At 38.7% G+C, this 26,297-nt stretch overlaps 1 protein-coding gene across 1 annotated transcript; it reads left to right on the top strand.

The window, feature by feature from the left end:
- The first annotated feature begins 403 nt into the window (after positions 1–403).
- On the top strand, positions 404–22,864 carry SLCO4C1 (solute carrier organic anion transporter family member 4C1). The gene is made up of 13 exons (XM_069880424.1): positions 404–614; positions 3,630–3,893; positions 4,429–4,623; positions 7,849–7,945; positions 8,788–8,909; positions 10,480–10,595; positions 10,908–11,052; positions 12,565–12,760; positions 14,192–14,345; positions 16,855–17,042; positions 19,057–19,121; positions 20,970–21,107; positions 22,086–22,864. Exons 1-13 carry the CDS (start codon positions 404–406, stop codon positions 22,208–22,210), a joined length of 2,016 nt encoding a protein of 671 aa, XP_069736525.1. The 3' UTR covers positions 22,211–22,864.
- Positions 22,865–26,297: the final 3,433 nt, after the last annotated feature.

The raw sequence follows: 26,297 nt of genomic DNA on the forward strand, positions 1-26,297 counted from the left end.
AGGTGCTTGGATTTTTTTATTATTTTTCACGGCCCAGGTCGCCAGGTGAGGCCGCCTCGCGGTCGCGGGCGGCGGTGACGCACCCCCCGCTCCCCGTCCCCGTCGTGACAGTTTAAAGCAGAACTTGAGAGCGCCCGCCACTAACGTTAATCGCTGCCCCAAGCGGCTTTTCTGGCGGGGCGGGGGCGGCGCGACCGTTCGACGGCGAGGCAAGGCGGGAGCGACGACGCCGTTGCGGGGTCTCGCTGGGGGGCAGTGGCACCAGCCGTCCCGCAGCGCGCGCGGGGCGGGGCCGCCTCGGTAGGGAGAAGCGGAAAAGCGCCGCCACCTGCCCCGTCGGGGCCGGTCCACCTTCGTGGCATTTGGAGGAGCGCTGGAGGCCGAGGGTGGGTTTCGTAGCGCCATGAAGGGTGGCGGCATCGACAATCCCGTGCTCGAGCCGCCCAGCCCTGAGCTCGGCCGCCAGCGCCGGGCGAGCCCCGCCGGGGCATACTTCCCTGTGGGGGCCGAGGAGGGGCCCTGCGGGTGGGGCCGCTGCGCCCCGGAGGCTTTGCAGCTCTGCAACAACCCCGAGGGCTACTTGGCCGTCTACAGTCTCCTCGCCGTCTTCCAAGGTAACGCGTCCTTGCCGCCTCGTTCCGAGCGGCAGGCGTGCTGCCCTCCTCCCCGCCTCCCCGGTTGGACCTAGTCCGCGCGAGTCTCGCTCCTTTCCCCGGGGCGGCGGCTCGGGCTGAGGAGGGGGAGGATGGTGGTAATTTGGGCGGCGGATGAGGGGAGGCAGGGTTCCCGCAGCAGCTCGACCCTGATGCTGTTGCTGAAGAGAGGCTTCACAGCAGGAAGAAACTGCCCCAGTACCCTGGATGGGGGAAGTTGCTCAAACGGTATTTCTCCTTATGCTTTCTTCTGATTCTCTTGCCTACCTGTTTGACCACTGCTGAATCTGTGGTCCCATCAGCTCTGTGCTTCGTGCTCTTGTCTGTACTCTGTCTCCAGCGTTCGCAGGGAATGCTCACAGGGAAGTAGTGCTCCGTGTGCGCCTCGCAGGCTGAGGCATAGAAGCCAGGGAGTAAATATCATACAAACCACTAAACAGAACTAATGCCTGAACATGTACTTTATTAGCTGCCTGCTGATTGAAAAGTACTTTGTCATTATTGGATGAGACTTTGGGTAATTAAAATGGATTAAAAACATCTGGTTTTGTTCTGTGCATCCCAGTGTAGCCATATTTCTAATATTTACCTAATAGCTTAGAAAGAATGACTTGACTGTAAGAGGGGTGGAGGCAGATGTAGGAGGAGCAGTTCAGTGCTAGGAGAGAGGGCAGCTTATGCTGAAGACATGTAAGATATAGATTACTGTGATCTTTTCTGAAGCCACACTGAGGTGACTGGAATGGATTGAGGAGAACTGAGCAGACAATTCTGCTTAAAACTTAGAAGGGTCTTGCTGTTGTGTGTTGTTCGCTAAATCCTCAGAAGAACTAGTGGATTTCAGTGTGTTTTTCCATGAGCTTATTCTGATTTCAGCTGACATAGCAGATTTCAGTGACAGCTGAGCAATAGTAGACTTTGAGATCACATATACTTATTCTTGTAGTTTAAGAATATGGATAGGCAAACAAAAATGCCCTGAATGTGACACTGAAAAGTTTCAGATTATGTTACAGTAGACAACGGGTCTTGAATATTTCCAGTCCTTCTAAATTTTCTATAGCAATATTTCTTAATATCCAGATAGTGCTGATCTGATGGTCTGCTCAGCTGGATGATGAATTCAATATAATTTATCTCTTATTTGCAGTGTGGATAGGTTCCCGATCATAAAAAGGTATTGTAAGAATATCTGTCCCCTTAGGATGCTCTATGCGTGTTGGTTATGCCACTTATCCAGGCCTTGGTGCTGTCATCTAGCTGTAGATGTATGCCAGACCTCGGAGAGGTACCTATCTAACCTAGTTCAGATTTAGCGCTGTAATCGCTAAGTAAGGATGCTTGTTTTGAAAGCTGATGTAGGCATAGCTGTTATAGACCTTGTGGTGTTTTTAATGTGTTGTCTGGATTTTCTGAACAAGTACCCTTCCTTTGGCTGGATCTTAGCAAAGAAATTGGGCAGTGAAGACTCAAGTTGCAACTATTTTTGAGAAACAGAAAAAACAAGAATTGCTTTCAGACAAGAAATTCAGTGCTCCATGTGAAAATTAGCAAAAATATTCAGATCTTGTGGCTTCAGAGCTTAGATAAAAGACCACAAAACAGCTGGGATTTTGAAATTGTGAGCTATGTCTACTACTCTGGCTTTGTGTCAACTTATTTAACTTACCCTCCAAATTACAGAAACCATTACTGAGGAAGATAAAATATAGCTATAAAACTTGCTAATGCTAATGTACTTTTAGGAAAATTTATTTCCTGATGTGCTGAAGAATAATGAAGTAATCCTTAGCGCACTTCTTATGTATATGAACTGTTGTCCAAGAATTAGGTAGCTATCTACAGTGACCTGGTACGTTTGTGTAGATTTTTGTATGTGCATGTGTAACTGAAGGCATGTATTAGTTTATTTTCTTGCTGCCCTAGAAAAGCGGTTATTGTTATCATTAGTGCCTCATTTGCAGTATTTCAACTTCTCAGAAGATTCCAGGTGAAACTTAACTCTTCATTCCTAGCTGTTTTTGTTTCAAGTACATGTGAAACCTCTATTTCCAGAATAGAAAACACTTTGTGCAGAACATGGTTACTAATACCTGCTTTCTGTATGGCACTTAAAGTTGTATAAATGTATGATTGCATATTGTGTTACAGCAGCAGGTAATGCTGCAGTTCATAGCTCTAGCAGCAAACAAGGTAAAGGTCATCTCACTACTTCCTTCCCCACTTCCCCCCTGCTTCCTTTCCCACTACATCACACTCCTTGTGTCAGTAAAAATTAAGAAAATCAACAACCGTAAACTATTTGAGACTGGTCAGTCTAATCTGTCAGAAAACGTTGGGTAGCAATAGTATATTATACTCTGATTAGATTTGTTACTAGAAAGACTTTTAAAGTAAATCACCTTGGTTGCTCTGAAACAGTTGCAAAGCATTTTTAAAAGGCCTTACACCTTTATTTATATTTTAAGGAAAGGTGTTTGTTCAAAAGCCCTTTTCTATCTCTCCTTCAAGATGTCAGGGAGGGAATTAAGTTTATTTGGCAATCATGATTTGAAGGTGGTGTCCTGAACTTGCTTTAGTAATAGATTTCATTCTATCGCAAGTCATAACTTTGACTAAGTTCCTTTTAATTCCTTTATACAGTATCTTATGATGCTGTGATGTGCTGTCTGTGCTTCGAACTGAATCTGGAATCTTGAACATAGTTTGAGGCATGCCATTTCACTGGCTTAATTATTGGGTATTGTATTTTTAATGCCCACAGGAGAGGATGAAATTGAATAGGTCTTGTGCATAGTGGCTGACTTAAGTATCAATCCACTATGCGCCTGGATTTTAAAGCTAATAAATACCTTAAAAATGTAGCTTTGTAAATATATCTGGTTTAACTCTTCCATCAAACAATGGTAAGTTTAATTTGATAGAGTTGCAAGGGTAAAGTATGTTTTTCTAATTGTCACCTTTGTCTTTTTGTAGGTATTGTGGTAAATGGCCTGGTTAATGTCAGTATTTCAACAATTGAGAGGCGTTACGATTTGAACAGTTCCCTCAGTGGCTTAGTGTCTGCTAGCTATGACATTGCTTTTTGTATATTGTCATTATTTGTATCTTTCTTTGGAGAAAGAGGGCACAAACCACGATGGCTTGCTTTCTCAGCGTTTATGCTAGCACTGGGCTCCCTTATATTTTCCTTACCACACTTCAGTAGTGGAAAATACCACTTTGGAGCTAAACTTGAAGGTAAGCTTGTCCTTATGTTTTGAAAATGATTAAAATTAATCATTAATAATTTGGTACAGCATAGTCAATCTCTGTCAGAGTCCTAGAAGTAGGATATTAACTCTAACACTGAAAATAGAATTATTGTGTGCAATCCATAAGTTCAAGAGCTGCCTCTCCGCACAGTGAACTTTGTTTTTCGGAAGAGATCTGAGTGTCAATATCAGTTCTTGCTCATAAGCAACATTTGGTTTTTTACATATATCTTGTCAATAGTGCTTTCAACAAGCCAAAACATTTTAATAAGGGTATTTTATCCATCTTTTATTCCTGGTAAGGAAACAAAGCACAAGATAGTATTTCTTTTGGGGAATATGATGTCATAGGAGGTTAGGACACTGTCATATCGGATGTGTTAGTAGGCCTGAAAATTAATATGCAAACTTGGCACATTATGTACTTCCTATGTTTTATAATTTAACTTTCAGGTTTTTCTTCGGTTGGACTATGGTGATCTGGGTAACAGAATTTAAGTCTTGCTGTCTCTATCTTTCAGACACGTGTCAAATCCCAGGAACAAGCTCTACTAACTTTACTTGCAGTGCCAGCTCAAAGTCTTCACTTCACAAATATCTGCCTGTCTTTATGCTGGGACAGCTGCTGCTGGGAGTTGGAGGAACTCCACTATATACTTTGGGGACATCTTTTATTGATGATAGTGTCCCAAAACACAAGTCTTCTCTTTATATAGGTAACTTCAAAAACTGTTTATAACACATTGCTGGAATAGATCATAGGCTACAGTGCCTTACAAATGCTTTTATGAATTCCTCTGATTAAACCAGTCTTGTCATTGCTTGCTGATAACTTGCATCTTCTGTTTGTGTATATGTGTACACAGGTATTTATATATATATAAACTCATCTTGGAAAGCAGCTCTTGCTAGCATGGAAGATTGTTGGAATATATTGTCTACTTTATAATTTCCAGATCTTCAGCCACTAGATGGAGCAGGATATTAATATTCATTGTAGTCTGATGCATTAGTTTAAAGCGCAGGAGCATTTCCACTTAAGCTAGATTGCACAGATAATTCAAGAAATTGTATGAATCTGTAAATTACTTCGTATTCTCTACCCTGGCTCTAAACCAGAAAGGCAACAATGAAGCTAACTCTAATAGATAAGACTGAAAGGGAGAGGGAATGGCCTCAAGCTCCACCAGGGGAGATTTAGGCTGGACATTAGGAAAAAATTCTTCACAGAAAGGGTCATTGGGCACTGGCACAGGCTGCCCAGGGAGGTGGTTGATTCACCTTCCCTGGAGGTGTTTAAGGCACAGGTGGACGAGGTGCTAAGGGGCATGGTTTAGTGTTTGATAGGAATGGTTGGACTCGATGATCCGGTGGGTCTCTTCCAACCTGGTTATTCTATGATTCTATGAATCTTCTATAAGCATCAAGTCTTTTCAACAGCTGTTTTGCAGACCATGGTAAGTCTTTGTGCACCTCTTCTGCTGTTTTTTTTTTTTCATGTCAGTAAATGGAAGTGGTTATATTGTTCATTTAGCTTGCCTGTTCACAACAGAATAAGTTACAGCAAAAATCTGCTTTTTAATATCAATATTCAGAACTAGTGTGTGTCAGGTCAGTAACCAAACCTTACTGTATCCTTTGGCTTTATTTACCTTATAAGAGTAGGCTGCCCTCCCAGTTCAGGGACACTTCTGTGTGTCATGCAATCAGTGCAGTTCTCTAGCTGTGTACAAATTTGGCACCTGAGGAAGAAATACTGGAAGTATCTTTCCTCTATTGAAAGTGAAGGGATTGCCTAGAAACATGAAGAATTTGTTCATCTTGCTCTATGGCTGTTTGAAAGCTAAGGAATACTAATTCTTAGCTGTGGTTTTTCATCTTTGCAGTCAGCAGTCTCTGGATTATGTGCATTTTTACTGCCAAGTTCATTGCAGTCTAAGTGTTTTTTCTATGGATATGAAGATACTTGCTGTTTCCTCCATTTTAGGTGTAAGCTGATAAAAGTATGTGAGCTATACTGGTAACATGCAGGGGGAGTTGAAAGTATTTAGATTCCTGGCCTGTTTCACAGACTGAATTAGTATTTTAAGGGGCAAAATTGAAATCATGTATTCGCATACCAATCTTGCTTAGTTGTTCAAGGCAAGCCACTTGATTTTTTATGCCAAAACCGGAATAGTTGCCTCTCTTAGATCTTAACTAACAAAGACAGCTTTTATTTTTTGCTTTTTCTTTATACTGTAAGAGGAGATTATTACACTTTTTTTCTGAGGCCAGTGAAATAAGTAGAGCAGAATTAAGGCATGTCTGCATGATCAAGAAGCGACCTGAAAACTTGGGAGAATGGTGTCAGTTGTTCATACTTCAAAACATAACAGACCACCACAATAAAACAATTCAATAAATCGCTTTTGTGCTCGTCAGAAAACTTAATTTGGAAGAAGAGTGTATTTTGCCTAGAAAAACAAAACTAGAACGCAAGTGAGTGGACAGGTAGCTACGTCAAGCCTTTTTTCTCATTTTTATGCAATGTATTGAAGATTTAAAACATACTGCATTGCTTTGCCTAATGTGAGAAGGCTTGTGCTAAGCGGCAAAAAAATTCCCTCTGAAACTTTCTGATAGTGTCTTTAAATAGGTGGTATAGGTGGTAGCATCTTGGACAATGAGCTTGCAACTCATGAGGTGACAGTTTTTCTCTTAAACTATTCATGAGGACTGTTCTCTTTCTGAACTGAGGCATCTGCATCTAAAGCCAATTAAAACTTAAGTAATTCCAAATGGCAGTTCAAACTGAATGATTGGTAGGAGAAAATAGGCACCTTCTAAGCTAGGTTTGGACTTCTGTAGGGAGAATGTGGACTTAACTAGGAAATATCTTATAAGCATGTCACTATTTCCAGAATACTGGAGAACCTGGGATATGTCAACTCTATTTATTTTGACTTACTTTTACTTGAGTGTCCACTTCTGCGCCCCTCCCCCTCTTGCAAACCTTCCAGCCCTGTCTCTTCCCTATCATTCCTACGTGCTGTCTAAAGAGAGAAATAGTACTAAATATTCAAGATCCAGGCAGGTTGGAAACAAATGAGAAATCCAGATTCTTCAAGCTGGGGAAAAGCATAGAATGTCATCAGTAATAATGCATGTCTTACCAATTATTTAGACAGATCTAGTTACTTTTAGTTGGCACTGCTGGTAGAAGCACTGTCTCTGCAGATCAAGTGCCACAGAAATCTGGCTAATAGGCCAGGGAGACTGTTGGGATGTAGAAACAATTCTTGTCTGAAGAAAAAAAAAAAAAAAAAAAAAAAAGGGCCTAAGAATTTCTTAAGTAGGGTGTGGTTACACGTGCAAATATATTGTTTTCTTTTTCTTTCATATTTTTTAAACTCTCAGGAGCTGTGAGGAGCCCTGGCTTTGTGTTTTTAAGGCTCGTGTCAATAAAGGGAAGTGCATGGGAATCAAGTGGCAGATATTACTCCAGTCAAAAGTTTTAATGGAACCCTGGCTTCTGGTCTTGGCAGGTCTAAAAATCAGTTTAAGATTCAATCGAAGTATATATATGTAGGTTCTTAAAGATTGTGGGCATGCACTATTAGCAAGTGGTGCTTGTAGCAAACTCACTTCAGAAACTTTTTCACAAGCTAGCTTGTGACTTTAGGCACAAGATATGCAATAGGCAATCTAAAAAGCATAAAAATGCTGTCAGTCAAGTGTCTTTTGCTGAACCTCTGAGTTGCAGACTCAACAAGAGCTGCAAAGTTTCTTGTTGAAGAACAAGCAGAGATTTTATATTCGGCATGCATGCTGTAGTTGAAGTAATTACTATAAAAGAACAGGTCGAATTACAGAAATTTGGTTTGAAGCTGATTTACAGATTATATTTTTTAAAAAATAAAGCTTTAAAAATGTTTGAACTGATGTATTTTCTCTTTTAGGAATTGCCTATGCCATGTCACTGCTGGGTCCTGCTATTGGCTTTGTCTTAGGAGGGCAGCTGCTTAATATTTATATTGATATCCAGATCCCAGAAAGGCAAGACACAACTTAATGTTTTGCTTTCTATTTTATTTTCCTAATAATTCTTATTAATCTTCAGCATTCCGCTATGTGAGGAGGAGAAATTGAAAGGACTGTTTTTGTTTGTGAAATGCTGCATTTTCAAGAGTTTCTTTAACTTGGTTAACAAGTTACATTCACAAGGGCATCCAGCAAATTACTTTGCACAGTGAATATTTACTCCATTGTTTGTGAAAGTTTCTGTGTAGTGCAAATACTTAGTTTTAGCTTCTTGAGAAATTACCTATTTTAAAGCTGATTAACAAAAAAATACTTTGTCTTTTGATTAGTTGCTTGTTTATTGTTAGATTACAACTATTGCTTTCTTGTGCAAAAAGTTACCCTGAGGTGGAATATGAAGGGCAGGATACTGCCACTTACCTCCTAGGGAAGAGTTTGCTAGAAAATCTACTAGTTGAGTCCACTATCCAAAAAATAATGTTATAAATTATACTGTGGTGCAAAGCAACAACTTCATTTACACTTTTATTTCCTGTGCTTTAAAGACTTGAGAATGCCATTGCATTCATCTGAACTTCTGTATTGGCTTTCATATAACTCACTGCTTATGAATAATGGCCTCTAAGTCAGGTTGAATTTGGCTAATGAGTTGAAAGTTATATTTGATTGAATGCAATATTATAATAGAGCTTTACAAAGGAAACAAATTCAAATATATGTAGAAAACAAAAATGACAATATTCAAAGGCATTCTGTTAGATCAGTACTAAAAGATAAAAAATATATTTCAGAGGCATCTGAAGTTTTGACTTAAATTCATGAAAGGTAAACTTGCTTTTTCCAAATTATTTTTCCAGTACAAAGCTGGATCAAGATGACCCACGTTGGCTTGGAGCATGGTGGATACCATTTATTGCATGTTCTTTTGCTATTTGGCTTCTCATAATACCTTTTTCATGCTTTCCGAAACACCTACCAGGTATATGTTTAATAATAATGGACTACTTTGGAAGAAAGATTTGTTTGTACTTGTGGTTTATAGGTTGCTGGATTGAGTGATTTGATTCTTCTTTGATTATGTCTTCGCAAAAACCTGGTGATAAATACATTGTTTCCAATATGCAGCCTTCATAACAATGCAAATGGACTAAAGGGAGGATCCTGTGTACTTAATGATGTAAGTTAAGATTGGAAACTGGGGTAGATCATGGAAACTGATGCTTGAAGTTTGGAAGATGGTTACAGCTAAGCAACAAGGACTATTTGAAGCTGCTATGTTACCCACTGAGAATGATAAGGAAGTTCCATTGGCTTAAGTTATGCATTGTGGTCACTGACTCTATTGCCTTATTATTTTGGGTGTAGTAGAAAACAGGAATCAAAGCGTCTCAGAGTAATCTTCCAAAAAGAATAATTTTAATATAATTTCTGTCCAGTCAGGTATTGTCCTGTTATTTGGAAATTACTGTGCCTGTCTGGAAGGAGAAGTGATGGGGGGAAAGAAACAAAGAAGTAGGGAGCTGAGGAGAATGTGAGAACTATTTAAAAAAAACAAACCTGAGTGGGCTTCAGGATTGCCTGAAATTTGTAAGCCCCAATAATATCTTCTTAGTGCCAAGTAATCCCAGTGGAAGGATGATGCTTTCAGCCAAAGTCTTCTTTCTGCAGCAGTACATTAGAGATCCATAGAAAGATCAAAACCAATAAAATATTGAAGACTTACAACATCTGAGCTAGTTTTCCCAAAGGAAGGGAGCTCTTATTTTTATGCCTTTTCTGACTTAAAGTCCAAGAGCACAGGTATTCAATGTTTTCACTGTCTAGAAAGCTGCCTGTCTAGAAAGCTGCCTGGAGGAGAGGGACCTGGGGGTGTTGGTTGACAGCTGGCTGAACATGAGCCAGCAGTGTGCCCAGGTGGCCAAGAAGGCCAATGGCATCTTGGCTTGTATCAGAAATGGCATGGCCAGCAGGTCCAGGGAGGTTATTCTCCCTCTGTACTCGGCACTGGTGAGACCGCTCCTGGAATCCTGTGTTCAGTTCTGGGCCCCTCACCACAAGAAGGATGTTGAGGCTCTGGAATGAGTCCAGAGAAGAGCAACAAAGCTGGTGAAGGGGCTGGAGAACAAGTCTTATGAGGAGCAGCTGAGAGAGCTGGGGTTGTTTAGCTTGGAGAAGAGGAGGCTGAGGGGAGACCTCATTGTTCTCTACAACTACCTGAAAGGAGGTTGTAGAGAGGAGGGTGCTGGCCTCTTCTCCCAAGTGACAGGGGACAGGACAAGAGGGAATGGCCTCAAGCTCTGCCAGGGGAGATTTAGGCTGGACATTAGGAAAAAATATTTCACAGAAAGGGTCATTGGGCACTGGACCAGGCTGCCCAGGGAGGTGGTTGATTCACCTTCCCTGGAGGTGTTTAAGGCACGGGTGGACGAGGTGCTAAGGGGCATGGTTTAGTGTTTGATAGGAATGGTTGGACTCGATGATCCGGTGGGTCTCTTCCAACCTGGTTATTCTATGATTCTATGATTGTCAATAAATATGCTTTCTTGTAGGAACAGCAAAAATTCAGGCTGAAAAAGTCTCTGAGACACATAATGATGGAAGTGAGGCACTTGTTGAGAACCAGAATATTGGAAAAAGTTTTAAAGACTTCCCTGTGGCACTTCTGGTAAGAAAATCGGGATTTTACTAGAACTGATATATTCTAAGAAATTAAATTCTTTTTCAAGTAATACATACATACATATATATATAAAGGTAATTGCTGCTTTATCGTGTTGCGATAGGGAAGTCTCCAGTGCCACTGCTAATTAAATTCATAGTCATTTTGTTGGTGCATAAGGTTGTTAAAGCAAGGAAAGCGTATTAGTGAAGTTCCTCATGAGCATATGTAATTTAAAATATAATGACTTTTAGTTTACATGTTACTACAATGAAATAATTTCCTGAGTGTTATGCTAATTTCCTCCCCTCACATCAGATACTGTTGAAGAATCCGGTGCTTATGAGTCTAATAATGTCCAGTTCTTCAGAAGCTTTAGTTGCTACTGGCTTTGCCACGTTTCTACCGAAGTTTATAGAAAATCAGTTTGGAAAGACATCAAGCTTTTCAGCAACTCTTGGAGGTAATGTGGCTTTTCATTTTTAAACCTTTAATATATGCATTGCTGAGCACGTCATTAACATTATATATGGAAGCCTGTATAGACATGTTGTGTTTCTCAGAGGTATTTGTAAATGTATTTATATGAAATGCCGTTTTCACAGCAGATACAGTATTTTTATATTATTGCTTGCCTTGTGAAAATCCTGATACTTAATTCATAGGGGGTACAAAGCTACTTGTTGTCTAAGTTCAGAAGATCTGATACTCATATTCAAAGTAGAATGAGAATTGAATGGTACTGAAACTGTAATTTATTTTTTTTCTTGGTGAAAAACATATTATTTTTCTCATTTAAAATCAGCTGAAGGGGCATTAAGCCTTAGTCCCTACTAAAGAAAGGAAGCTGAAGGGCAGCTGGAAAAAAGCGGATTTTATTTCATTGAAGTGGTTGATTTGGCTTCTTCCTTCAATTCCACCATAATGTTGCAGTGAGGTAGCTTACAATAAAACAACTAATTGGGATATATTATAAAATTATTGTGTAGCTGTTTCTGTACATGGTTTACTGTTACTTATTCCTATTACCTGATATGCAGAAGTAATAGGTAGAACACAGAAAGGTTATGAAACCACTGAAGTGGAAAATTAAATGTTTCTATTCTGTCTATAGACCTTATCTGAACTTCTTTTTAATTAAGTTGAAAATAATGGTAGTGTCAACCAAATGTACAGCTTTAAAGAAATGCCTGTATTACTGTTGAAAGCTAGTTGTAGCTGAACTAATGTTGAGCTAACTAGTGTAAGTAGTACCAGTAACCATGTTAGTTATTTTACCTTTGACTGTGAGCACCTGAAGCCTGTGCAGTTTTGCCATTGTACCCAAACTGTCATTGAAATTAGCTTTCTCAGGTCAGTGCAGGTTACACTGTATTCTGTGCTACACTGTAGATAGAGCATGCAAGAAAAGAATACTCAGTTATGTATCTGGAGTCTTAATAGTGCCAAGAGGATAAATTAATATAGACTGTACAGCCTGTGACAGCAAAACTGACCCAATATTCTAGACTTCTTTTAATCTTTCTATAGATACCTTGTTGTATCTTGTGCTGTCACTTGTATAATAGTGGTTTTGTTCTCTTTTTAAGTGTTTAACAAAGAACATGGGTGGGTGAGAAGAAATAACTGAATCAATGAAAGAATATTTTCTGTATTCATGAAGCAGCATACAGATGTTCAGCTATTTCTGCCCAGTATACAGTGTTTTTATTTAATCTAGTTTTGTTGTGTTGAACTTTGGGTTTGGACAACAATAAATTATCCTGTGAAGTTGAACTTCTGGAAAGGCTAAAGGTAGTATAACGGTAGAATAAATTACTCATGCTGACGGATTCTGGTTTGAAAATGACATCATGTAGACTGCAACGTAAAGAACAGGAGTTTTTTTTTTTTCTTGACATGAAAATGTGCTCTGAGTTGCTTCAATAACTGTCTTAATTTTTTGTCTAATTGCTGGTGTCTTGTATTCCTCTAGGGCTTGTGTTAGTTCCAGCAGCAGCACTAGGCCAAATCATAAGTGGCATCTTGGTTTCCAAGTGCAAAATGAATTGCAAAAGCATTATCAAGTTCATGATAGGCACTTGTTCAGTGGCCCTACTATTAAACACAGTGTTTTTGTTTGCTGAATGTGGGAATGAACCCTTTGCAGGTGTCTCTGAAACATATAATGGGTAAATATATTTTAATGCACTCTTGATTTATTTGTTGATGTTTAAAATAAATTTACTACGTAACAGAATATGAAATCTTTAAAAATTTCATATTTTGCCATGATGTGTGAAACTGGAATGATTTACAGAACTTTAAAATCTAGTTATTGGAATCTTTATCTATTGTATGATTAAGAAAACGTAATGATGTATTGTCTGCAAAATGTTCTAATCAGACTGGACCAGCTCGACAAAAAAAATCCCTACTTTTGTAACCTTTCTAGGTGTAGCTGGCATGGTTATGACTACAGGTAATTTTGTGTTTCTGTGGAAGTAGCATGTTTTTTGTATCTTGTTTTATTAACCAGCCCTTAACAATCTAGGCAGTTTATTCCTGGGTAGAGTCTGCCATGTACAACAATTTCATGAGAGAGCCCTGAGGTGCACTGCAACTTAAACTGATTGTAGTTTTTGCCTTAGAAAAACAAAGACATTATTGTAGTATCAGGCTCTAGTACATCTAGCCCCAACTTACAAAGAAGGCTTTCTTTTTTTTCCGGTAAAATGGCTGGTAGAGGTAGAAATGTGATGCAAAAAGAGCATGGCTCAGTGATACAAGGTGAAAAATATCATGAGTGGAATAGAATAGTTAATTGAGATGTAGTTCAAAATATTTTTGGCAAACAAGTATAGGAAAGGCGTCTCTAAAAAATACGTGCTTTCCTTTCACTTAATGAACACAATTCTTATTCCTAATAAGGATTCAGCCTATAATTAATTTTTAGGTATTTGTAGTAATTATAATTAAATATTCTAGGATGAATGGTCTCTGGGTTTCTGCGAACAAAGTTTACTCTGGAAACCAGTATAGCAGTGGGAAAAAAAGTTGAAAAGTGACGGTGAAAGTGAAGCAAGATTAAAAATAAATACCTACAAGGATAAACATTCTTTAGAGAATATATTTCTAGGTCCATCTTTAAAACTTCAGCATTGAATATATGTTATCAAATCACCAGCATAGGCATTATGTGATGTAAAATGCCTGATCATGCAACAAAGTGCACAAATGTTGCAGAATGTGGAGGCTACTATTTTTTCTAGGTCCTTTAAAGGAATCACTGACATAAACATAACTGACAAATAATACAAAACTTCCCCCAAAAAGCAGAGTGGCATGAATGACTAACCAGATACTGTTGAGGTCTCTCATTTAGGTTAGTGGAAACTAGTAAAATAGATAACAGAAATGGGACAGAAATTCAGAGGTCTTGAAGGCAGTCAGGCTTCCAGTTCTCTAACAGAGTAGGTGTTTAATGCCATACTGCTTTAAACATTTGCTTCTATTTCCTTTTCCAGAAGGCATAAAAAATTCTATAAGTACTCCATTACTTATTTAGATATCTGCTATTATTAAATTACTTTATTAAAAGCTTATTTACTTTTACCTTTCAGAACAGGTGTGCTGTATAACTTAACAGCTCCATGTAATGCTAACTGCAGATGTTTGCGTTCCATGTATTACCCAGTTTGTGGCAGAGATCAAGTCCAGTACTTTTCTCCCTGTTTCGCAGGATGTGCATCACATCTCTTTAACAACATGAAAAAGGTACTTTATGGTATGAAAGTAGCTGGTGTGTTTTTGGGGGGTTTTCTGCAAATTGTGTTCTGTATTGAAAATGTTATTCCCTGAGTATGACAGGAAATTGTCATATTTATGAATTAAGTGATACTGACTATGTGGATTGGAAACACACGTCTAAGTAGGGTGTATGGTGGTATGTGTCACAGTCTAAGACTCTGTTCTGATGCTTTTAGATACTTTGCTCATGGAGCAAACATTTAATATCAAATTTACTTATTTGAGGACAGTTGATGTTACACGGGATTTCTGATTTACCAGAGTGATAGAAAATATACTGAAAACACAATACAAATGTAAGTTAATACTTAGTGGAATATAGTAATTGCAATACACAGTTCAGTCACAGTAACAGTGTGATTGCCATTACTGATTCCTACAACATGGTCATTATGATGGTGGGCCTCCTTAGTTATTGAAAGGCATATCTGGGTTGAAGCCAACTCAAGCCCATTGCTCCTCTTGAAATTCTTCTGCTAGCTGTCTGGCTTTTTTTATGCCCTATGTTGGATTGAGCTGTGCTCCACTTGTGCTTGTCTAGTGAATTTAGGGAGACTTTCAAACTCTCTTAATGAACCTGGGAAGAAACACTGACACCACTGGTTTGTCCCCTCAACTGACATAGCTGTTGCTTTTCTGCTAGCTTTTTTTTTTTTTTTTTTTTTTCTTGGCAGCATCTATGGTCACTCAGTCTGCATTGTTCTGGGAACTCCATGGGCACATCATCCTTTCCCATATACTCTGAGTCTTCTTCCATTGAAGGGGTTTATTGTTCAGTCACAGTATATTTCTCACTTGTGCAGTGGCATGTTGCAAATGTTACTTCTGTTCGGCATTCTAATGCTGAAAATAGATTTAACTTGAAAATACTTTAAATAGAATTGACAGTCACAAAAGTAGAAATCAGCAACTATCTTGACTTTAAATTGTAGTTCTTATCTAGATCTTTAAGCATAATTTAATACTTACTGGATGCGTGACAACCTGCTTGAGTTCCCAGGCCTTGAATGTCAGTTGTCCCTGATGTAGGAATGGTAAGCCAACTGAATGTGGATGGTGTTTTTTGAGCTTCCCCAGAAGTGAGAGACATTTTGAACTAGTAAAATAAACTCTTGAGCAGGCATATGGGAAGAGTGTAGAAAGAGCCTAAAGGCAAGCAAACTGAACCTGGGGGTGCCTCTTGGGTCTTTATAAATCAGAAGAGGACAATGGTAAATGGGAAGAGGTATTATCTAGAAGAAAATGTAGGAGATTGACAACCTCTGGCTGTGCAGCCTTTACACTCTGACAGATCTTATTTTTTCTTCTTTGGAAACAAACCTGAGTGGACTTAAATGAAGAACATAAAACTATTCTATTTGTTCACCTACTTACAAAAACAGTCCAACATTTCTTCTGTTCCTTCCTTCTTAATTGTTAAGAGTAGAGCTCATATCTCGTCCTGTCAAGTTCAGCCTAGAGTAAAAATCAGCCTGTTCACAGCCAACACTCATGGTAGGTGATCTGGGACTTGCCAACATCTCTGAAGACTTGTGTTTTCCTGTTTATTATGCTACTGTTGTAACTGGATATGCATTATCTCTGCTTGAAGAATGAGGTAGTGGTGTGAATTTAGGTGCAAATCTAGAGAATTAATCCCATTCAAGTAACAGATTTTAGTAGTAAAGACATTTTAAGTTCTTAAGAGTATAACATTTCAATTGTACAGAAATAATCAGTAGTTTTGGTTAATAAACTAGATAATAGTTAACATTAGATTATTTCAATATCAGGCAAATGACTTTTGAGACCCATGTAGGATATCTTCTGCTGTAAGGGAAATGAAGTTTTGGCTAGCCTTTGTTAGGAAGTTACACTTTGCAAATGAAACCAGTCTCATACAGGGATAGAGAAAAGGGACGTTTCTTCCCTTTCTCCAAGCACTGACATGCTCCATGGTGTCCATTTTTAAAGTGACATTTTAAAAAGTTTCAAAATTATATATTCTCAGTTTTTTGTCTATATATCAATATAAAGAAATCTTAATTTGAACACTGTAGCTTGGCCTTTCTTAATTGTATATAGTAACTGATGTTACCTTCACTGATTTGTAATAAGGCTTAGTCTGTTGGTGATTTTGTGTATGTAGCATATGTGGCTCTTTCTCTTAACTCCAAAATCTTCTTTAGTTTTAAGTTGTTTATATTTGTACCTAAAAGCTTGCTCCACGCAAAATGGTGACTATAACTGTCTTTCTAGATCACAAACCCAAAAATAATTTTTGTTCAAATGAACTGGATCAACCAAGTTCTATTAAACCAATTTTTTTTAAAAAAGGGTTAGTGTCATATGATCATCAAGAAATGGGCTGTTTCATATACTCTAAAGTCAGAGTTTATTCTTATATTTGTTGTGATGGAGACCCAGTGAACATCAACCATAGTAACGTCACTTAGTGTCGTTCTTAGAGCTAAACTTTGTCTTAAATTATTTGTAGACATACCACAACTGTTCCTGTATTGGGAAACGAAAAACAGAAAATGATTCAGAAGACTATTTTTATGAAGCTGTCCCTGGGAAATGTCCAACACAAAGCAAACTTTTACCTTTATTCCTGACCTCCTTCTTTTTTGCTGTTGTTTTTACATTTATGGCTGTTACTCCAACAACTGTGGCCATTCTCAGGTATGGTTTTGGGCTGAGAGGTAGGCAGCGTTCTTGTGAAAACTCAGATCAGTGAAGTACTCTAATTCATTTTGCTTTGTAATATCTACTTAAACATGTGCAGGGGATTTTGTGTTTTAGTACTCTGTGTATTAAGCTGGCTGTACGTGGAGGACAGCTGTACCACTGTTCACTATCTCTATTATTACATTTGGTCAGTAGATACTACTTGTTTGGGTTTATTTTTAATAAATTCAACTTCCCTTCTTGTAGCAAAATCCTTCTTTGATGGAAGCACTCCTGATTATTTTAGTGAAAGCAGGAAGGAATAAATGTACCATGTACTTGGGTGAACAAAATATTCAGCAATGTTGTGTATCAGTAGTGCCAGGATTTCAAGTTGTACAGAAAAAACCCACCAAAGCAGCAATCAGTTTTGTATTTTCAACTTTTGATTCCTGTCTCAGTTCAGACTTACGAAATTGTAGTCTGCCAAGAACTGTAGACTGCCTTTCCTATGATACTAGTATTGTATGTATGCTACTAATTAGTGTAAATGTGACAGCATGTATGTGACCAATAACCAGTGGTTTGACTGTCTTGCAAATTGCTGAAATTCCTATACATGAAACCTAAATATATTTTTAAAATACATAGCCCTTGTTCTAAAGGTAAAGCTGTTTCATTTTGTGGTGAAATCTGACTTGTACCTCTGACTGTTCTAGAGGGAAAGTGTTCATGATGCTAGGCATACATGCACTATACACATGATGCTTTGGGTGGGTGTTGTTAGATGCTCTTTTTCCAACTTTCTGGGCAGAGTGTTAGGGAGGGGAGTGATATACTGCAATGGTGCTCTGTAGAAAGCACCTGTTCAGGGTTGGTATAAATCTGGAATTAACAGCTTGTCATATTAGTGTGGAGGCATATTTTTAGTTAAGTAATTCTAAGCAATAATATTTGGAAGTTTGAATCCTTATGCACTTCAGTTGAAATAGTGAAACAGTTTTTATGGAAAAGGGGACTATAGAACAGTTTAAAGGTGCAAAACTTAATTTAAATTAGCTAAATGTGAGGTGAGTTACTACAGTGTATTCTGGTATCTGTTCAGTGGGCCTATATTGTGCAACCTGAAGTGTAAATTCATGTGTTTGTGACATTATTGTAGTGTTAGAGAAAATAACCCACACTGTGCAAAACTCAATCTCCTTTGTCTACTTGCATTTATGTGTAGAGGGGTCCTAACAGTAACTACTGATAACTGCTTGTCTTGGATGTTTTTCTATGGCTAATCTTTGAATATACTGCAGAATGAGGGAATAACTCCTGAAGATTTAAAGACTATCTTTTTTTAGCACTTAGAGTGCTTCAATAGTACAGGTTATTGAGGAAAACTTTGTTGCGACTGAATTGTGTAAATTATTTAAGTTGGGTTGTATTTAATCTTTATGGTAGTGTCTTTAAGACACTGTCAGAATAAAATGCTGCTAGAGAAGTATCTGAAAGAAGTGAGTAGGAGGTAAGAAGGTAAATTCTGCTAGTTTTTAAATCAATATATTGATTTATATAGCATAGGCCAGAACTGATTAATTGTAGGGTCGGTTGACTATATGTAAGTGTTATGGAAAATACTTACGCTGTGCTGAAGCCTAGTCTCAATTGACATATTGCTTCTTTAAGTATAGTAGCTCAGGATTGCTTTCTACAACTGTCCTTAGATCCTTTGCAGCTGTATGGAAACAGTTAAACATGTATCAGGGTGCTGCTGGTAAACTAGGCTTTTATGTATACTGTTTTTTAAAACTAGTTCAATCTAATGTTCCTTGATGAGCTATAAAAATTGTTTCTGTCTTTTGTCAAAGCACCTCTTGAAGTTTTTCAAATACTTGTTTTGCACACTGGATTTCTGAAAATGCTTTGCAATGAACAGGTTAAGAGTGTATTAAGAGAAAGCATACTCTCTGAGGGATAAAGCAGAGAAGTGGAACAGTTAAAATGTGTTTACAAAGTCTAAAACTGCAAATCTTGTTTACAGGTGTGTACCAGATAAACAACGCTCATTTGCTCTTGGAGTACAGGAAGTATTTCTGCGACTATTGGGTATGAATTCCTTGTTGACACACTTGCCTCTGAATAATCTACTTATTTGACTTAAAAATTGACTTTCAGAGGAGCTTGAAGGAACCTATTATTGGCTTATAGAAAACATTTTTTATAAGGCAGATGCCACCTGGATTCAAATTCGTCTTTAAATAGGGCATGTACGCTCATATGAGCTTTTCTTGTTCTCATCAGCACAAACAAAAGATCAGTAACTGTCATTCTTTTGGCTAAATGCACCTTCTGTCACTTCCCGGGAAGGAGGCCTGTTCTAAAAGGTGAGATAAGAAAAAGTGATGTAATAGAAAGCAGTCTCAAGTTCCAGAAGTTAAAAGACAGTAACACTGTTTCATACTGCTGTATCCTTATTTCCAATGCCAGTGTATTTTAAAGTAATTAGGTGGAGTCTTCCTTGTCCTTTCTAATTCCTTTGACTAATTTTAACCTTTCTTGAAATTGTAGATAATTATACATAAATAATAGCTGAGCTTTTATGTGGGAAATCTATTACTTAATTTCTAAATCTAAGCATTTCCAGGATCTCAGTAAGACAGGTGAATCACCCTAAATAAAACAAAGCTATAAATAGGTATTCTCTGAACTACTAATTTGAATTTTCCCAGGCATATTTTAAGCTCTTTTTTTTCTTAGACAGTTTAAGTGGCATGTGTAATTCAAGACTAGATCAAGGTTTAATTACTGTGTAGACTTCTATGTCAATATTTAGTACTACAGCCATTGCCTGCCACTAGTATGGCATCACATCTGAGGTCTGCTTTGCTATATCTGTTGGAACATCAGTTAATCTAATTCTACCAATAAAACATAACAAGACTAGGCATCCTTACATGTAGAAATTAGCTGGAAGGTAATATTAAGTGTTGTTTGAGGACTTCTCTGTTTCATTTTACTCAGAGTTAAAATACCTGTTGCGGAGTCATAACTCTTGATTTCACTGTGGAGCAGAAGATAGGAGAACTTTTTGCACAGCCTATGCTGTATGTGGCTGAAGAAGACAGCAACTGGCACCATTGCTACCAAAAAGATATTTGTGCTGTGGTCTTGAGGAATCACATAGAGGTTCTAGACAGTAGAGCTGTAGTGAGGGCATAGCTGCCTGTTAGCTCAAGAACACTTTAGGCCTTGAGTAGTTTAGGTAGACATGTACTTCCCTCCCTAGTGTGTTTATAATAAAATGGCCTTTTTCTGGGTGCAAAATATTTCTGCTTTATAAAGCACTGTTGTAACAAAAATCACACAAATCTAAAAGTTCTACACAGGAATAATTGTAAATGTTACCTATTTTACATGATTTTTTTTCCTAGAAGCTAGGCTATACCTAATTGATGGGAAAAAAGTATAATTGAATATGTTAACATAATAATATTTAAGTTGTCTTTTCTGTGAAAGCCATGCTTCCTTGATTAGCTGTTTTTTTCCTTTATCTTAATCACACTTCTTTTCCAATGAAAACTGAGAAAGTTGAGAACCTGAAGTCTTTGGACAAACTTACTGCTTGATAATTGGTTTAGTGATGGATAGGAATGGTTGGACTTGATGATCCAGTGGGTTCTTTCCAACCTAGTGAGTCTATGATTCTATGAAAGTGAGAGCTATATAAAATAAATAGCTGATGCTCTATGCATCTTACCCATTAATTGTGAGTAATGGAAGAGGCACACTTGCTCTGTAATATCACCCCTATGACTTTGGTTAAAATATTATGTTCACTGGGTGGATATCCCATTTCATCTTCCCCACCAGCCTGGCATTTCACTGTATGTATTAAGACCAGGTACGACTATTCCAGGTAGCTCAAACATTCTAACATTTTGCTGTGTTTTTTAGGTACTATTCCTGGACCAATTTTGTTTGGTGTTGCTATAGACAATAGTTGTACTCTGTGGGATATTAATGAATGTAAAACTAAAGGAGCCTGTTTGGTTTATGACAATGAAAGAATGGCTTATCTTCTGATGGGCATAAGTAAGTGACTTCTTCATATTAAGTATACATAAAAGTTAACAGATGTCCTGATCTTGACTGCTAGATGGGAATTACTTTAAAGTAGTATCTTAAACTTTTATTTTTTACCATCACTTTTTTTTAAAAAACAGTGTTTTTTCATCTTCAGTCTTATGTGGCCTCATCTGTTTGCAGCTTAAGGTCTGAGAAGCTTTCTTCCTCTTGTCATATTTCAGTACTTTTCCCTAAATTAATAGTAAGGTCTTGAATCTCTGGTATTAAAGAGTTTTCCCAAATTGTTTAACAATCTGTTCTTTTCAAGTGTGTCAGGTATGTATGACTGGGGGAGGGATGACAGGCTAAGCTTGCATCTGTGGTAACTGTTGTTGTCCTGTCTTCTAATAACTGTGATACTTACAATACATGAACTGAACTGCTAACATCTAATCTTGAAACTGAAAAAGCAGGAATTGGAACTTCAGTTTTCGGTATCTCTCAGATTTATACGTGATAAAATACAATCCCTCCTCTTTCTCCGCACTCCTGTTTCCCTCCCCAGTTGCACAATGCTGCTGTGTGCCAGTGATGAGTAAACGGAACAAACTTTTAAGGTAGCTGAGGAGAGATATTTAACAGGTATTTATGTGGGCAGTTCTAGTTTGTGGCAGAGAAAATTGATGCAATGAAGAACAATACTGCATCAAGAGGTAAGGAACCCTTACACTTGAGGCAAGAATGGGATAAACAATTACAGAGCAGAAGTAATGGCAATAGCGGCTGCAAGCAAAAACTGACAAGCAGGTCAGGGATGTGAAGTTAGTTGGAAGTTTGCCTTCACCTGCCTTTTGCAGTTTGTGTAAAATGCTTTGAAATTCACAGGATCTGTCCATTTAAGTCTTAGATTGTAACTCACTGTGTGAAACTTTATAAATGACTGAAATACTCTTGTCTACTATTGAAGGTCACTACAACAAGGACTCTTCTGTTCTTTGCGTTCAGGTGCTGCTGGCAAAATCATCACGATTGTCTTTGTGGTCATGGCAGGTTGTTTGTACAAGCCTCCAACAGCAAGTGCAGCCCTGTCACAAAAGGATTCAGAAATGGTATCTGCTATACACACTTAAACCATGAGCAGACTGGGGGGCCTTTTGAAGGAAGCCAATAAAAATAAGCACTGTTACAACACTTGTACCACTGTTCTTGTACACTATTACTTAAGTGTAAATGATCATATTTCATTCTTGAACAACTTAAAATTTTTATGAAAGTGTAGTATTCTTTAACTTGCTAAACATAATTTTTGGCATTCCATTGTATATAACCAAAGAAGTGACACTTAAATTTACAATCTAATTATAAATGCCTTTTTTTTTTTTATACATTAAGTGAAACAAGGTGGAATTTTCCAGTCAAAAAAATCCCAAACCAAACAATATAGAAGAAATGAACTGAATGAGGCTGACAGAGCCTCATTTCCTCCTTCTTATAAATGAATATCAAAGAGGCTGTAGTGGGAGAAAACAAGTCAGTTGGTATATTAAAGGGAGCTATGGATGTTTAAAATGGATTTATTTTAGTTTGCATATAATTCTGGGCTACTGGCTTTGGGATTTTGACAGCAGATAGACTTGGGAATGTGCAAGTATGTTTTAAATATTTTTAATTGTTATCTGAATGGCATAAGTTCACTTTTCAGCATTTATAGAAAAAAGGAAATAGTTATTACAGGATAGCTGAGTTTGTACCAGCAAATGTTTGTTAATGTAAGTGCCTTAATTTCTATCTGGAATATATGCAGAAGATTACTGTCCAGCTGCATTCTTTAGCCATTGTTAACAGTTTTCTATAAAACTGGAATTAAAACCATATTTCTTAATACTTCTGTATATTTGATGTCCTTTCTAGGCGACTGAGTTCTAGGCTTCTCCACTCCAAGAAACACAATGCTGAAAGCTAGCAAAGAATACATGTGCAAGCATCAAAATTGGGAAAATACAGCTTTAGTTATTCCTTTTGACTTACATACTGCATGCTATTAAAACTGCATTTATATAGCACATCCATTGCACTATACAAATTAGCCACACTTACACTGCCTGCTACTGAAATATTGTTCAATATTAACTGGAAATATTTAATGAGCAAGGTATCCTCTGCACTTGCCTTACTTCATTAACTTCATGAGTGTAAACTTCCTTTCTACTCCACTAGCTATGCATGTCATTCTTACATAGCCACATGTGCCCTATATGTGCCCTAATATCTTAATCATAGTAAAGACGCGCTACGGTGGCTAAACTGGTAAACTTTCTCTTGTTTTGTCTTAGAATCATAGAACCACCAGGTTGGAAAAGACGTCTTGGATCCTCTAGTCCAACCATTCCTATCTGTCACTAAAGCATGTCCCTGAGCACCTCATCTACTCATCTTTTAAACACCTACAGCGAAGGTGACCCGACCACCTCCCTGAGCAGACTCTGCCAGTGCCCAATGACCCTTTCTGTGAAAAATTTCTTTCTGATATCCAATCTGAACCTCCCCTGGTGCAGCTTGAGGCCATTCCCTCTTGTCCTGTCCCCTGTCACTTGGGAGAAGAGGCCAGCACCCTCCTTTCTGCAACCTCCTTTCAGGTAGTTGTAGAGAGCAATAAGGTCTCCCCTCAGCCTCTTCTCCTCAAGGCAAAACACCCTCAGCTGCTGCTCATTAGACTTGTTCTCCAGCCCTTTCACCAGCTTTGTTGCTCTTCTGTGGACTCGCACAAATAAAAATAACAAATAAATAACTGTCTTGCAATTTGCCTGGGCACTCTAACTCCCTTTAAAGAAATAACAAAAACTGTTCTCAGAACAACTGACCCTCATTTATGACTTTATTTTCAACCAAGTTAAATATTTTGTCATTTTGCTCTTTAAAGACAATCTCCTAGCGAAATATTAGAGGCGAAACAGGTCTCAAGAGTTAGCCCAGCCATTATTAGATGTTCCTGAATAAGTTGGAAGGACTGACATTCTCCATATTCAGCCTGGCTTTTATTTTCGTTATTTATATTTCAAGAGGTGTCATGCTAAAACCCCATGTGTTCCATATGAAAGTTTAAAAATTATTAATGATGAGGAAAAAAACTTTATACATTCATAGAATCATAGAATAACCAGGTTGGAAGAGACCCACCGGCTCATCGAGTCCAACCATTCCTATCAAACACTAAACCATGCCCCTTAGCACCTCGTCCACCCGTGCCTTAAACACCTCCAGGGAAGGTGAATCAACCACCTCCCTGGGCAGCCTGGTCCAGTGCCCAATGACCATTTCTGTGAGAAATTTTTCCTAATGTCCAGCCTAAACCTCCCCTGGCGGAGCTTGAGGCCATTCCCCCTTGTCCTGTCCCCTGTCACTTGGGAGAAGAGGCCAGCACCCTCCTCTCTACAACCTCCTTTCAGGTAGTTGTAGAGAGCAATGAGGTCTCCCCTCAGCCTCCTCTTCTCCAGGCTAAACAACCCCAGCTCTCTCAGCCGTCCTCGTAAGGCCTTTTCTCCAGCCCCTTCACCAGCTTTGTTGCTCTTCTCTGGACTCGCTCCAGTGCCTCAACATCCTTCTTGTGGTGAGGGGCCCAGAACTGAACACAGTATTCCAGGAGCGGTCTCACCAGTGCCGAGTACAGAGGGAGAATAACCTCTTGAGAAACTGTCAGCCTCTGGGCTGGACAGGCACACACTCTCCTGGGTGGAAAACTGGTTGGATGGCCGGGCCCAGAGAGTGGTGGTAAATGGAATTCACTCCAGCTGGAGGCCAGTGACAAGTGGGGTTCCCCAGGGCTCAGTGCTGGGTCCCACCCTGTTCAATGTCTTTATCAATGACCTGGATGAAGGCATTGAGTGCACCCTTAGCAAGTTTGCGGACAACACTAAGCTGGGGGGAAGTGTCGATCTGCGGGAGGGCAGGGAGGCTCTGCAAAGGGATCTGAACAGGCTGGACTGCTGGGCAGAGTCCAATGGGATGAGTTTTAACAAGGCCAAATGCCGAGTCCTGCACTTGGGGCACAACAACCCTGTGCAGTGCTACAGACTAGGAGAAGTCTGTCTAGAAAGCTGCCTGGAGGAGAGAGACCTGGAGGTGTTGGTTGACAGCCAACTGAATATGAGCCAGCAGTGTGTCCAGGTGGCCAAGAAGGCCAATGGCATCTTGGCTTGTATCAGAAACGGCATGACCAGCAGGTCCAGGGAGGTTATTGGCTGAGACCAATGGCATGAGGTTTAACAAGGCCAGATGCCAGGTCCTGTACTTGGGGCACAACAACCCTGTGCAGTCCTACAGGCTAGGAGAAGTCTGGCTAGACTTAACCAGTCCCGTTAACTGTAATTGAACTAATTATATTTCTGTGCTAATTTAAGATGGAATATGCATCTTCTACCTTCCACTTAATTGTTCTAACAAAAGCTTTAATGAGTGTATTGTCATGGTGCATTGCAAGCAGTTGGGAACTGCTTCTGCATCTGTTCTGATTTAACCAAAAGATATATGACTTCCCTAATGTGATGTTAAACTCAAGTTAGTAAACACTGCTGAAAGAAAAGACATTGTTGCTCTGGCTGGTACCCTGCTATCATGATTGCATGGCTCAGTATGCACAAAGTATCTTATGTGTCTTCTGTCCTGATACCTACAATCTCTCTGAGCAACAAATAACTGAGTGATTCCATGCATAAGGGAAAATGGTGAACAGGAGAGGCTGAATATGCCTTATCTGCTACAGACAGATCCATTCTTTAATTTCTTTTTTTACTTCATGTTCCGCAAGTGGGGAAACAACTTTATTTTTAGAAGAAAATATAATATGAAAATACAACAACAGAGACTATAAAATGAAGAAAGAAAAACATGCCTCTAAAACAGCCATGTAATGCATAGTTGGAAATCTGTGAAAATAACATCTTGGTGTTCCATATTTATTTTTTATTGAAGCTTCTAGATCAGATATGCTCAGTTAATAAGTCAAAGTAAGATTTGCCTAACAGTCCACACTGATTTATCTGAAATTCAAGCTGCTTTCATTCCACTTCATTCCTATATCGTCACTAAAATATACAGTCTTGAGTCAGATTTCTTTGGCAATCCTGTTGAAGCATCTTGCAAATGAAACATTTGTTCCCTCAGTTATTTTGGCTGTAAGACATTGGCAGTATACATTACCATAAATTTGATTTGGACACT

The sequence above is a fragment of the Phaenicophaeus curvirostris genome, chromosome Z (genome assembly GCF_032191515.1).
Source record: "Phaenicophaeus curvirostris isolate KB17595 chromosome Z, BPBGC_Pcur_1.0, whole genome shotgun sequence".
NCBI classification, from domain to species: Eukaryota; Metazoa; Chordata; class Aves; order Cuculiformes; family Cuculidae; genus Phaenicophaeus; species Phaenicophaeus curvirostris.